A 14,936-nucleotide genomic window follows, 5' to 3' on the forward strand; every position below is an offset into this window, starting at 1 on the left:
AGAAAGAAAGAAAGAAAGAAAGAAAGAAAGAAAGAAAGAGCCAACTTTGCCTACCCCTGTCCTACTCCAAAACCTATATTTCCACACGGACGGTAGGTGTCAGAAAGAGCAATTTTATCAGAACACTTTTGTTTATATAAATTCTATAGAAAAAAAATAGGCACATTCCTTTATCACAGCAATTTATTTTTAGGATTATTCTGTGGAGTTGGAAGATTGCAAACACAAATGTTATTAATCTTTCCCATTGTTTGCAAATTTTCCAATCATTGCAAACAGGATTTGGCTCTTGCCAGCGATCACTGATGCTCAGGTTCCGGAGGAGAGGCGTCCTTGCATTCCAGGATGGTGACATTGAAGTTAATCAGCCCATTGGCTACCTCAGTGTGTCCTAGCGGGTAGGAACATGACTTCTTTATTGCACATGCTTGGTATGTGGACTTCTCAGTGAAATTTCCAACTGGGGATAAGAGAAAGGCAGAAAAGGTGCATATGAGATTCCATAGCATAGTATAAAGCAATGCAGGTTGTTTCTTTGTTATTTGTACTGTATGGCCTCGATACTTTTGTGGCCTTTATGGAACCATAAAGAGCTTTGGAAAAAACTGATAGAAATCTCATTATCGTATATAAACTGTTTGATGAAGTTTCTCCAAATGAATCGTCTTACTTTTTTTTTTTCAAAAAAGGGAGAGTGGGAGGGAGGGAGGGAAGGAAGGAAGAAATGAAGGAAGGAAAGAAGGAGGCAAGGATGGAAGGAGGGAAGGAAGGAAGGAGGGAAGGAAGGAAAGAAGGAAGGAGGGAAGGAAGGAGGGAGGGAAGGAAAGAAGGAAGGAGGGAAGGAAGGAGGGAAGGAAAGAAGGAAGGAGGGAAGGAAGGAAGGGGGGAAGGAAGGAAATAAGGGAAGAGGGAAGGAAGGAGGGAAGGAAAGAAGGAAGGAAGGAGGGAAGGAAGAAATGAAGGAAGGAAAGAAGGAGGCAAGGAAGGAAGAAGGGAGGGAGGCAAGGATGGAAGGAGGGAAGGAAGGAAGGAGGGAAGGAAAGAAGGAAGGAGGGAAGGAAGGAGGGAGGGAAAGAAGGAAGGAAATAAGGAAAGAGGGAAGGAAGGAGGGAGGGAAGGAAATAAGGAAAGAGGGAAGGAAGGAGGGAAGGAAGGAAAGAAGGAGGGAAGGAAGGAGGGAAGGAAGGAGGGAAGGAAGGAGGGAAGGAGGGAAGAAAGGAAAGAGGGAAGGAGGAAAGAAGGAAGGAAGGAGGGAAGGAAGGAAGGAAGGAAGGACGGAAGACAGGAAATGAAAGAGTAGTAGATCCTTCCAGCAGATGTGGTAGATAAATCCACAGTAACTGAATTTAAACATGCCTGGGATAAACATAGATCCATCCTAAGATAAAATAAAGGAAATAATATAAGGGCAGACTAGATGGACCATGAGGTCTTTTTCTGCCGTCAGACTTCTATGTTTCTATGTTTCTATGTCTACTTACAAGCCTGTGTGGTACTAGTTAGGGTAAGACATTGATCCTCTTCACCAACGCAGTTTACAAGTTGATCAGCTTCACAGTGATCCTTATCTAGTGCAACGCAGCCTAGACATTGTAACCCATTTGGTTTCAGTGTTTCGTGATCTTCCACTGGAGGAGGGAAATATTCCAGTTAGCAAAGTTTCATGATAACCACTCACCCTGTTAATGACTATCAAAGCCTCCTCCATGTTGACATTCTTTTCAAAGACTTAAGTTCAATTCCAGCCCGGAAGGAACCAAGGAACCAAAGAATCTTCCCAACAAGCAAGAGTAAAGCATAGATACTTACACAGAAGTGATCCTACATTGCAAGCATCAGTCTTGCAACAGGTAACTCTAATGACTTCAAATCTACCCTCTATTGTTGTGGTGCTGAAGAGACCATCAAAACAGTTTTCGGGTTTTGAACATTCCTTGATAATTAAACTCATCGAAGCATTGGCTGCAGAAGAGAATTTTTAAAAAGAATATGAAACTCAGCAGTAAACAAGGACATGCATATCAAACATGTTCATTTGAGTATTGCCCACAAGATCATATGCTGCAACATCCTACCGGTCAATGACTACTTCAGCTTCAACCGCAACAACACAAGAGCACGCAACAGATTCAAACTTAATACGAACCACTCCAAATTTGACTGTAAAAAATATGCCTTTAACAATCGAGTTATCGAAGCGTGGAACTCATTACCAGACTCAATTGTGTCAACCCCTGACCCCCAACATTTCTCCCTTAGACTCTCCACGATTGACCTCTCCAGGTTCCTAAGAGGCCAGTAAGGGGCGTACATAAGTGCACTGGTGTGCCTTTCATCCCCTGTCCAATTGTCTTTCCTTTCTCTCACTTATCATATATATTTTCTTTCTTTCATATATCCTCTCCTCTAGGTTCACTTTACCCTTATGTATATTACTACATGTCTATTTTTCTTCCTATGTATTTGTGTATTGGACAAATGAATAAATGAATAAATGAAATGAAATTTGGCAGTTGTATTTTGAAAAATAATAGCCAAATACATGTGTTTATTTCACTTTGTGCTTTTTGTTTAGGAGCTCATAACACTTCCACTTGTTACTTTTCCCCTGAAAAACAATGAAGGTTAGTTGGGCTGTGAAAGTTTGACTGACCCAAACTCTTCAGTGAACTTCTGTGGCTGAGTCTTCCTTTTTCTAACCCAACATATTTCTCACTATACTAGTTCTTGGAGCTGCAAAGAATATCTCCGGGACCGCCTTCTGCCACACGAATCCCAGCGACCAGTTAGGTCTCACAGAGTTGGCCTTCTCCAGGTCCCGTCAACTAAACAATGTCGCTTGGCGGGACCCAGGGGAAGAGCCTTCTCTGTGGCAGCCCCAACTCTTTGGAACCAACTCCCCCCAGATATCAGAGTTGCCCCCACCCTCCTTGCCTTTCGTAAGCTCCTTAAAACCCACCTCTGTTGTCAGGCATGGGGGAACTGAGACTTTCCCTTCCCCCTAGGCTTATAAAATTTATGCATGGTGCGTCTGTAGGTATGATTGGTTTCTTAAATTAGGGTTTTTAAATTAACTTGAATATTAGATTTGTTTATATTGTCTTATTATTGTTGTTAGCCGCCCCGAGTCTACGGAGAGGGGCGGCATACAAATCTGATAAATAAATAAATAAATAAATAAATAAATAAATAAATAAATAAATAAATAAATAAATGAATGAATGAATGAATGAATGAATGAATGAATGAATGAATGAATAATTTTGATCTTTTGGCTCCTAATCTTAATGTGAACTACTAAATCTCACTGGCTTTCCTGTAGAAGTTGACATCTTTGAAGATTTATTTATTCTCAAGAAACATTTAAGCACAGGAAAGTGCAGAGCCTGGAGTTTTTCAGAACGATGAATTTTGCATTCTGACAAAGTAATGTAAACTCCTTCTGTTTAACTTCCAATTTGTGATGCACATTCCAAAGGGCAAAGTGTAGATTGCTACATCAGGTGTTTCATCACTTGTCCACTCTTGTAGAGGTCAATGCAGGTAAGTTTTAAAAATTACATCTTTCAAATAACATTGGACTTCTCCTACTGTCCCTCCAAGAGTAGTCATTGAAAGAAAGTTCCCAACTCAATCATGTTTTACTATAACCTACAGGCTAAATGTTAGCATATTATTGTTGATTGACAATGAACTAAGTATCCCTGGATGAACCCCCAAGAGAAATCATTGAAGAATGATTTCCTTCTGTCTGGAGGACAGAAGGAAAAGGGGGGACTTGATTGAAACATTTAAATATGTTAAAGGGTTAAATAAGGTTCAGGAGGGAAGTGTTTTTAATAGGAAAGTGAACACAAGAACAAGGGGACACAATCTGAAGTTAGTTGGGGGAAAGATCAAAAGCAATGTGAGAAAATATTATTTCACTGAAAGAGTAGTAGATCTTTGGAATAAACTTTCAGCAGACGTGGTTGGTAAATCCACACTAACTGAATTTAAACATGCCTGGGATAAACATATATCCATTGTAAGATGAAATACAGGAAATAGTATAAGGGCAGACTAGATGGACCATGAGGTCTTTTTCTGCCGTCAGTCTTCTATGTTTCTAAGAAAAGCCCCCAATTCAATCATGTTTTAGGACAACCTACAGGCTAAACGTTAGCATATTACTGTTGATTGACAATGAACTAAGTATCCCTGGATGAGCCTCCAAGAGAAGTCATTGAAGAAAAGTCCCCAACTCAATCATGTTTTAGGACAACCTAGATGCTAAATGTTAGCATTTTACTGTTGATTGGCAGTGAAATTAGTGACATATGGAAGGTTTTTAAGAAGATACCAAATAGCCATTTGTCTGAAATGGTATAGTGTCTTCTACTTGTGCATTGACTTGGACTAGAAGACTCCAAGGTGCCTTCTAACTCTGATGGTCTATGTTCTAATAAATATATAGATTACGTCTTATTTTTAAAAATGAGAAATGTTTCCAGGTTGTTTCTTGATGATTCAGAAATCAAATGATGGACATGCTTGAGAATAAACTCAATTTTCACTTACTTATAGTACTATTAAGAACTGCAGTAGAACAAAATTCTTCGTTTTCCTTGCATTCCACTTCCGTCTCTTCTCCACATTCAGTTCCAAAGGCAACACATGACCGACACTTTAGAGATGTCACTACAAATAGAAAACATAGTCACGACAATGGTCAGCATCTCTACATGGGGCTACCTTTGAAAAGTGTTCGGAAACTCCAGATCGTGCAGAATGCAGCTGCGAGAGCAGTCATGGGCTTACCTAGGTATGCTCATGTTTCACCAACACTCCGCAGTCTGCATTGGTTGCCGATCAATTTCTGGTCACAATTCAAAGTGTTGGTTATGACCTTTAAAGCCCTTCATGGCACTGGACCAGAATATCTCCGAGACCGTCTGCTGCCGCACGAATCCCAGCGACCGATTAGGTCCCACAGAGTGGGCCTTCTCCGGGTCCTGTCAACTAAACAATGTCGGTTGGCGGGCCCCAGAGGAAGAGCGTTCTCTGTGGTGGCCCCGGCCCTCTGGAACCAACTCCCCCCGGAGATTAGAACTGCCCCTACTCTCCTTGCCTTTCGTAAGCTCCTTAAGACCCACCTGTGTCATCAGGCATGGGGGAACTGAGACATCTCCCCCGGGCATTTACAATTTATGAATGGTATGTTTGTATGTATGTGTGTTTAGAAAATGGGGCTTTTAAAATATTTTTAAATAGTAATTTAGATTTGTTGTAAATTGTTGTTCACTTTGCTGTGAGCCGCCCCGAGTCTGCGGAGAGGGGCGGCATACAAATGTAAATAATAAATAAATAATAAATAAATAAATCAACTTTGTATACTTTGCAATCCTAGCATTTACGACCAAGACGCCTGATATAATCTGGTTGGCTGAGCATGTCTCCCCTGTTGTTATTTTCTGCAGAGGATCTGTGGAAGGATGGGGAATGAGATCAGATTTTGGAAATGGAAGGGAAGTTGAGATTAAGGGAGAGATTCACCATTGATGTGAGCTGCCCCGAGTCTTCGGAGAGGGGCGGCATACAAATCTAATTAACTATAACTATCTCAGATCTGCCCATCCATTATATAAAACCACAATTGGGCCTGGAGTTTTGTCACTAAGCAATATTGTTAAGTGAGTTGAGCCAAGTTTTACAGCCTTTTCTCTGTAGGTAATAACTGCAGTCATTTTAAGTTGTTCAGCAATTGTTGTTTAAAGTGTTGGTAATGACCATGGCATCGGACCAGAATATCTCAGGGATCATCTTCTGCCGCACGAATCCCAGCGGCTGATAAGGTCCCACAGAGTTGGCCTTCTCCAGGTCCCATCGACTAAACAATGTCGTCTGGCGGTCCCCAGGGGAAGAGCCTTCTCTGTGGCGGCCCCGGCCCTCTGGAACCAACTCCCCCCAGAGATCAGAACTGCCCCCACCCTCCTTGCCTTTCGTAAATTGCTCAAGACCCACCTTTGTCGCTAGGCATGGGGGAATTGAGACATCTCCCCCGGGCTTATATAGTTTGTGTATGGTATGCTTGGGTTGTATGATTTTTAAATGATGGGTTTTTAAGATAATTTTTTAATACTAGATTTGTGGCATTGTATACTGTTATTATTATTGTTGTGGGCCACCCCGAGTCTGCGGAGAGGGGTGGCATACAAATCTAATAAAATTAAACTAAATCTAATAAAATTAAACTAAATCTAATAAAACTAAACTAAATCTAATAAAACTAAACTAAATCTAATAAAACTAAACTAAATCTAATAAAACTAATTCTTCTTTCCCCTATTGACGCTGCTGGTCAAGAAAGTCACAAATGGTAATTGTATGTCCCAGGACACCGCAATGGATATAAACTCATGCCAGCTACCTAATGCCCAAATTTTGATACCTGATTGTGGGAATATTGCAATTGTGGAAAGTGTTAGGAACATTTGTAGATCAGGCGGTAATAGTTTTGGGTTGGAAGGATGCGACAAAATGGACAATGCAAAATTGGAATAGGTACATAGTGGACCCTATTCAATTTGAAATTATGGATAAAAGGATAAATTCGGATAATGAAACTGAGTTGGGACAACTGATGGGACTGTATATGACGAGCAGAATCCGAGACCAAGCTACAAGAAATAAATTGGAATCACTCTATAATATGTAAATGTATATATTGCTCTTGGGTCAAGTGGACTATATAAGGAACACCCCCCATTTGGTGGTGGGGTATGTGTGTGTGTTTGGGTGGTGGGCACATTTCACTAGGCACTGTTTTATGTTGTGTGTATATTAAACGTTAAAAATTAATACAAAAAATTTTTTTTAAAGGAACATTTGTAGGTCATTTTTTCAGTGCTGTTGTAACTTCACATGGCCACTGAACAAATGGACATATGGCAACAATGACCAGTAGTAGAACAACTTACCAAAGGGTCCCTCAACCTGCCACCCCTTTTCTGAAGTCTCCTGAAGTTTCTACATCTCCGTTTTAAGTGAATTAAATTCCTTACCCGTTGACAAGATGGAAGAGAAGACACAAAGGACAAGAATCCCAGCAGTCTTCATGTTGGTAGAAGTCAACTCCGCTGTCTTTCCTGAAGCCACCAATTGCTCAGCTTTGCAACGGGGGAAATGTTTTTGACGAATTAGATGGAGGAGGTGGAACGTAGGATCCCAAATGATTGGTTGGCAGAGATAGCAAACTCAGGCAGGGCAGAAGCCAAATTCCATTAGGAAAGATAGCGGTTTTCTTAGAAAATCCACTCAAAGTAAATTTTGCTCTGCAGTCAAATGGGGATGTGATTTTTTTTTTATTTACTATATTTCCACATCTTACTCTGTCTTTCTTGACTTCTTTTTATTGCTATTTGTAATTTTATCATTTTATACTGTTGCAAGCTGCCTTTTTAAAATCCTTTTTAAAATTCTGTTGTAAGCACATAACAGATTCAAGCTCAATATTAACAACTCCAAACTTGACTGTAAAAAATACGACTTTAGTAATAGAGCTGTTGAAGCGTGGAACTCATTACCGGATTCCGTAGTATCATCCCCTAGCCCCCAACATTTTACCCTTAGACTGTCCATGGTTGACCTCTCCAGATTCCTTTCTGTGCACTAGAGTGCCTTCTGACCCCTGACCTATTGTCTCTCCTACATCCCATATATCTTCTCTTCTATCCCTTTATCTTTCTTCTATTCTCTCTTTGATTTATCTTATACTATACTCTCTCCTCTACTCCTTCTCTAATTTTTCCCCCCCCTGAAGGTGTCCTCTACTACCTTCATTGTGTATTATTGTGTATTGGACAAAATTAAATAAATAATACTTTTTTAAAAAAAACCACTTTGAGTCTTTTGGGATTGGGCAGCATAGAAGTCAAATTAAATAAACAAATAAATGGATGGATGGATGGATGAATGAATGAATGAATGAATAAATGAACGAACTAACTAATGAACGAATGAACGAACGAACAAATGGACAGATGGATGGACGAATGAATGAATGAATGAATAAATAAATAAATAAATAAAGGAACTAACTAATGAACGAATGAATGAATGAACGGATGGATGGACGAATGAATGAATGAATGAATAAATAAATAAATAAATATTAGTGTGAAGAATTATCTAAGTTGTGTCTTGCAGAGCCTCATTGCCAAGTATTTCTTTGTATAGCGTCACACCTGGAAGATAATGGCTGGACAACAGAAGGGACACAGCCTGTGTTTCTCTGGGTGATTTGGTAAGAATCCAAGATTCACCTGCCAATTCAAAGATGGCATTTGCCAGAGATATGACAGGAAGGGGCATTTGGTGAGAGTCTGTTGCACGACCAGATGCTTACTGTACAAACCAGCCTGGCAGGCCCCAAGAAGGTGCAAGACCTAAAAAGGAGAAGAGAGCTAGCAAAGCCCAAGAACACGTACCACCAAACAACCATAGGGCAAGTGAGTTCGTTATGTGCAAATAAAATCCAAGTCATTGACATTTCATAGTACAGCATGGGAGTAAACACCAGGGTATCTAGTTCAATTGTGTCCTGGGCCATGATTAGAAAATTACTGCAAGGTGTTTTTAAAAAAACTGCTGAAGTTCCAGTGCATGCTAAAAGACTATCAAGGGAACCACATTCCCATCACAGGGAGCAGAACAAACCCCTTCGAGAGGTTTGTGGGCCCTCTGAAGCTGATGGAGTGGACAGCATCTTGCCAAGCCTGTTTGGCCTGGAGTGCTTCACATCCCTTGACCTGGGGTTGACTGGTACCCATGCTATCCAGGATGACACCATCAAAGAACTTATTTGAGAATTCACAGATGTGTTTGACAGGACTACATGGCATTGGACCAGAATACCTCCGGAACCGCATTCTACCGCACGAATCCCAGCGGCCGATAAGGTCCCACAGAGTTGGCCTTCTCCAGGTCCCGCCAACTAAACAATGTCGTTTGGCGGGCCCCAGGGGAAGAGCCTTCTCTGTGGCGGCCCCGGCCCTCTGGAATCAACTCCCCCGGAGATTAGAACGGCCCCCACCCTCCTTGTCTTTCGCAAATTACTCAAGACCCACCTATATCGCCAGGCATGGGGGAACTGAGACACCTTCCCCAGGCTTTTATACTTTATGTTTGGCATGTATGTGTTGTATGGTTTTAAATGATGGGGTTTTATATGTCTTTTCTCTTTTAATATTAGATTTGTTCCATTGTTATATTGTTTTTTTATTATTGTTGTGAGCCGCCCCGAGTCTTTGGAGAGGGGGGGGCATATAAATCTAATAAATTATTATTATTATTATTATATGGGGACACCCCAAGTCGCCTCCATAAGGATGAAGCCATGCAGGGCCCAAATAGACAGCAAGCTAGATAAATTGATCGCCCAAGGTTTGGGGATCCAGTTGACCATGTGAAGTGGGAAGAACCTTTAGTAATCCTGGTCAAACCAGATGGCTCAGTCTGCATCAGCATGGAGTACATATATATATATAGGAGGAGCTATGGGGTCGGGGAGAATTAGTGAGTTGGGGAAAAGGATGTGTGTGTCTCCGACATACACTCAGGTACCAGCCCTGCTGCTGCTACTGGCCGAGAGCACAGGGGAGGTGTCCAGCCAATGAAGGGTACCCAAAATTTTACTACTACACTGTGGGCATGGCTTATACAGGACGCCCTGCATTTTCTTTCAACATCTTTCAGTGTAAATTGGGCCGAGTACAAGTGCACCAGAGTGCCTTCCGTCCACTGTCCTATTGCTCTCCTATATCTCCTATTCCTTTCTTCTATTCCTATATCTCTTCTTCCATTCTTTCATTGATATGTTCTATTACTTTATCTTCTTTTCTATTATTTCTTAGATATATTTTACTATGAGTATCTCCTCTATAACCTTCATCATGTATTTTACTATGTGTATATAGATATATACCCACTAAAACCCTCATTGTGTATTGGACTGACTAAGTAAGTAAGTAAGTAAGTAAGTAAGTAAGTAAGTAAGTAAGTAAGTAAGTAAGTAAGTAAGTAAGTAAGTAAGTAAGTAAGTAAGTAAATAAGTAAATAAATAAGTAAATAAATAAATAAATAAATAAATAAATAAATAAATAAGTAAATAAATAAGTAAATAACTAACTAAATAAGTAAATAACTAACTAAATAAATAAATAAGTAAATAAATAAATAAGTAAACAAATAAGTAAATAAATAAGTAAATAACTAAATAACTAACTAAATAAATACATAAATAAATAGCTAAATGAATGAATGAATGAATGAATGAATGAATGAATGAATGAATGAATGAATGAATGAATGAATGACTGCTCTGGGGTGGAGCTCCATTTTCGCTGCACCACTGTGTACCCCCCCACCCCCGTCCAGGTAGTAGCCCACCCCTGCAGCCAACCCACTGGAAGCCTGGCAACTAACAATGGCAATCCGTCTTGCTTTCTCACTCATTAGCGATAAAGGAAGATCTTCTACTCCACGGGTAGGCAAAGTTGGCTCTTCTGTGCCTTGTGGACTTCAACTCCCAGAATTTATTATTTGGATTTGTATGCCGCCCCTCTCCGAAGACTCCTGAGCCAATCATGCTAGCTCAGGGATTCTGGGAGTTGAAGTCCACATGTCATAGAAGAGCCAACTTTGCCTACCCCTGTCCTACTCCAAAACCTATATTTCCACACGGACGGTAGGTGTCAGAAAGAGCAATTTTACCGGAACACTTTTGTTTATATAAATTCCATAGGAAAAAAATATGCACATTGCTTTATCACAGCAATTTATTTTTAGGATGATTCTGTGGACTTGGAAAATTGAAAACACAAATGTTACTAATCTGTGGGCTCAAAGCCTGGTATTTCACCATTTCTACCCCAATTTCCAGCTTTGCCATTGTTTGCAAATTTTCCAATCATTGCAAACAGGATTTGGCTCTTGTCAGCGGTCATTGATGATCGGGTTCAGGAGGAGAGGCATTCTTGCATTCCAGGGTGGTGACATTGAAGCTAATCAGCCCATTGGCTATCTCAGTGTATCCTAGCGGGTAGGAACATGACCTCTTTAGTGTACATCCTTGGTATGTGGACTTCTCAGTGAAATTTCCAACTGGGGATAAGAGAAAGGCAGAAAAGGTGCATATGAGATTCTGTAGCATAGATAGTATAAAGCAATGCAGGTTGTTTCTTTGTTCGCCTGGTGCACCAGTTGCGGCCCTATCTGGACCGGGACTCACTGCTCACAGTCACTCATGCCCTCATCACCTCGAGGTTCGACTACTGTAATGCTCTCTACATGGGGCTACCTTTGAAAAGTGTTCGGAAACTTCAGATCGTGCAGAATGTAGCTGCGAGAGCAGTCATGGGCTTCCCAAGGTATGCCCATGTTACACCAACACTCCGCAGTCTGCATTGTTTGCCGATCAATTTATGGTCACAATTCTAAGTGTTGGTTATGACCTATAAAGCCCTTCATGGCATCGGATCAGATTATCTCCGGGACCGCCTTGTGCCGCACGAATCCCAGCGACCGGTTAGGTCCCACAGAGTTGGCCTTCTCCGGGTCCCATCGACTAAGCAATGTCGTTTGGCGGGACCCAGGAGAAGAGCCTTCTCTGTGGTGGCCTCGACCCTCTGGAACCAGCTCCCCCCAGATATCAGAGTTGCCCCCACCCTCCTTGCCTTTTGCAAGCTCCTTAAAACCAACCTCTGTCATCAGGCATGGGGGAATTGAAATTTCTCTTCCCCTTAGGCTTATAGAATTTATACATGGTATGCTTGTATGTATGAGTGGTTCTTTAAATTGGGGTTGTTTAGATTATTTGTAATATTAGATTTGTTTACATTGTCTTTTTATTGTTGCTAGCCGCCCCGAGTCTTCGGAGAGGGGCGGCATACAAATCTAATAAATAAATAAATAAATAAATTTGTACTGTTTGGCCTCGATGCTTTTGTGGTCTTTATGGAACCATAAAGAACTTTGGAAAAAACTGATAGAAATCTGGTTATCGTATATAAACTGTTTGATAAAGTTTCTCCAAATGAATATTCTTGCTTTATTTTTATTTTTTTAAGGGATGGAGGGAGGGAGGGAAGGAATGGAGGAAGGAAGGAATGGAGGAAGGAAGAAAGGAAGAAAGGAAGAAAGGAAGGAAATAGGGAAGGAGGAAAAAAGGAAGGAGGGAGGAAGGAAGGAGGGAGGGAGGAAAGGAGACAAGAAAGGAAGGGAGGGAAGAAAGGAAGGAGGGAAGGAGGGAAGGAAGGAAGGAAAGAGGGAAGGAGGAAGGAAGGAGGGAGGGAGGGAGGGAAGGAAGGAGGGAGGGAGGGAGGAAAGGATGGAAGGAGGGAGGGAGTGAGGGAGGAAGGAAGGAGGGAAGGAGGGAAGGAAGGAGGGAGGGAAGGAAGGAAAGAGGGAAGGAGGAAAGAAGGAACGAGGGAGGGAGGGAGGAAGGAGGGAGGAAAGGAGGCAAGGAAGGAAGGGAGGGAAGGAAGGAAGGAGGGAGGAAGGAAGGGAGGGAGGAAAGGAGGCAAGGAAGGAAGGAAGGGAGGGAAGGAAGGAGGGAGGGAAGGAGGGAATAAAGGAAGGAAGGAAAGAGGGAAGGAGATAAGAAGGAAGGAGGGAGGGAAGGAAGGAAGGAGGGAGGGAGGAAGGAAGGAGGGAGGGAGGAAAGTAGGCAAGGGGGGAGGAGGGAAGAAAGGAAGGAATGAAAGAGGGAAGGAGGAAAGAAGGAAGGAAGGAAGGAAGGAAGGAAGGAAATGTCTACTTACAAGCATGTGTGGTACTAGTTAGGGTAATACATTGATCCTCTTCACTAACGCAGTTTACAAGTTGATCAGCTTCACAGTGATCCTCATCTAGTGCAAAGCAGCCTGGGCATTGTAACCCATTTGTTTTCAGTGTTTCATGACCTTCCACTGGAGGAGGAAAATTTTCCAATTAGCAAAGTTTCATGATAACCACTCACCCTTTTAATGACTATCAAAGCCTCCTCCATGTTGACATTCTTTTCAAATACTTAAGTGCAATTCCAGTCTGGAAGGAATCAAGGAACCAAAGAATCTTCCCAACAAGCAAGAGTATTTTTTTAAAAAAAAAATGCTAGAAAATGTTGTATTAAGGCATAGATACTTACACAGAAGTGATCCTTCATTACAGACATCAGTCTTGCAACAGGTACCTCTAGCTACTTCAAATCTACCATCTACTGTTGTGGTGCTGAAGAGGCCATCAAAACAGTCATCGGGTTTTGAACATCCCTTGATAATTAAACTCACCGAAACATTGGCTGCAGAAGAGAATTTTTAAAAAGAATATGAAACTCAACACTAAACAAAGACATGCATATCAAACATGTTCATTTGAGTATTGCCCACAAGATCATATGCTGCAACGTCCTACCAGTCAATGACTACTTCAGCTTCAACCGCAACAACACAAGAGCACGCAACAGATTCAAACTTAATACGAACCGCTCCAAACTTGACTGTAAAAAATATGATTTCAACAATCAAGTTATCGAAGCGTGGAACTCATTGCCGGACTGAATTGTGTCAACCCCTAACCCCCAACACTTCTCCCTTAGACTTTCCACGATTGACCTCTCCAGGTTCCTAAGAGGCCAGTAAGGGGCGTACATAAGTGCACTGGTGTGCCTTTCATCCCCTGTCCAATTGTCTTTCCTTTCTCTCACTTATCATATATATTTTCTTCCTTTCATATATCCTCTCCTCTAAGTTCACTTTACCCTTATATATATTACTACATGTCTATTTTTCTTCCTATTTATTTGTGTATTGGACAAATGAATAAATGAAATGAAATTTGCCAGTTGTATTTTGAAAAATAATAGCCAAATACATGTGTTTATTTCACTTTGTGAAATATATCAGCTTTTTGTTTAGTAGCTCATAGCACTTCCCCTTATTACTTTTCCCTGAAAAACAATTAAGGTTAGTCGGGCTGTGAAAGTTTGACTGACCCAAACTCTTCAGTGAACTTCTGTGGCTGTCGCCCTTTTTCTAACCCAGCATGTTTCTCACTATACTAGTTCTTGGAGCTGCAAAGAATAACTGGCCAACTTTTTGCAACCGAGGATGCACAAGAATTTTGATCTTCTGGCTCCTAATCTTAATGTGAACTACTAAATATCACTGGCTTTCGTGTAGATGTTGACAGCTTTGAAGATTTATTTATTCTCAAGAAACATTTAAGCATAGGAGATGGCAGAACCTGAAGTTTTTCAGAACGATGAATTTTGCATTCTGACAAAGTAATATAAGTTCTTTCTGTTTAAATTCCAATTTATGATTCACATTCCAAAGGGCAAAGTGTAGATTGCTACATCAGGTGTTTCATCACTTGTCCACTCTTGTCTCAGTGTAGAGGTCAATGCAGGTACGTTTTAAAAATTACATCTGTCAAATAACATTGGACTTCTCCTACTGTCCCTTCAAGAGAAGTCATTGAAAGAAAGTCCCCAACTCAATCCTCTTTTAGGACAACCTACAGGCTAAATGTTAGCATATTACTGTTGATTGACAATGAACTAAGTGTCCCTGGATGAACCCCCAAGAGAAGTCATTGAAGAAAAGTCCCCAACTCAATCATGTTTTAGGACAACCTACAGGCTAAATGTTAGCATATTACTGTTGATTGACAATGAACTAAGTGTCCTTCGATGAACCTCGAAGAGAAGTCATTGAAAAAAAGTCCCCAACTCAATCATGTTTTAGGACAACCTAGATGCTAAATGTTAGCATTTTACTGTTGATTGGCAGTGAAATGAGTGACATATGGAAGATTTTTAAGAAGATACCGAACAGCCATTTGTCTGAAGTGATATAGTGCCTCCTACTTGAGCATTGAGTTGGACTAGAAGACCTTCAAGGTTCCTTCTAACACTG

At 41.0% G+C, this 14,936-nt stretch overlaps 2 protein-coding genes across 2 annotated transcripts in view; both read right to left on the reverse strand.

The window, feature by feature from the left end:
- Positions 1-165: 165 nt before the first annotated feature.
- Positions 166-7,154, reverse strand: LOC139174544 (phospholipase A2 inhibitor NAI-like). The gene is made up of 5 exons (XM_070764990.1): positions 7,044-7,154; positions 4,561-4,680; positions 1,810-1,962; positions 1,482-1,628; positions 166-460 (listed from the first exon to the last, which is right to left on the reverse strand). Exons 1-5 carry the CDS (start codon positions 7,096-7,098, stop codon positions 300-302), a joined length of 636 nt encoding a protein of 211 aa, XP_070621091.1. The 5' UTR covers positions 7,099-7,154; the 3' UTR covers positions 166-299.
- A 3,645-nt stretch (positions 7,155-10,799) lies between these two features.
- Positions 10,800-14,936, reverse strand: part of LOC139174543 (phospholipase A2 inhibitor NAI-like) — a 5,598-nt gene continuing 1,461 nt past the window's right edge. Inside the window, exons 3-5 of the mRNA XM_070764989.1 lie at positions 13,166-13,318; positions 12,801-12,947; positions 10,800-11,142 (exon numbers count right to left, since the gene is read on the reverse strand). Coding sequence (XP_070621090.1) covers positions 10,982-11,142; positions 12,801-12,947; positions 13,166-13,318 — 461 coding nt within the window. The 3' untranslated portion in view covers positions 10,800-10,981. The remainder of the gene's footprint in view (positions 11,143-12,800; positions 12,948-13,165; positions 13,319-14,936) is intronic.

Source organism: Erythrolamprus reginae, chromosome 11 (genome assembly GCF_031021105.1).
Source record: "Erythrolamprus reginae isolate rEryReg1 chromosome 11, rEryReg1.hap1, whole genome shotgun sequence".
Lineage (NCBI taxonomy): Eukaryota > Metazoa > Chordata > Lepidosauria > Squamata > Dipsadidae > Erythrolamprus > Erythrolamprus reginae.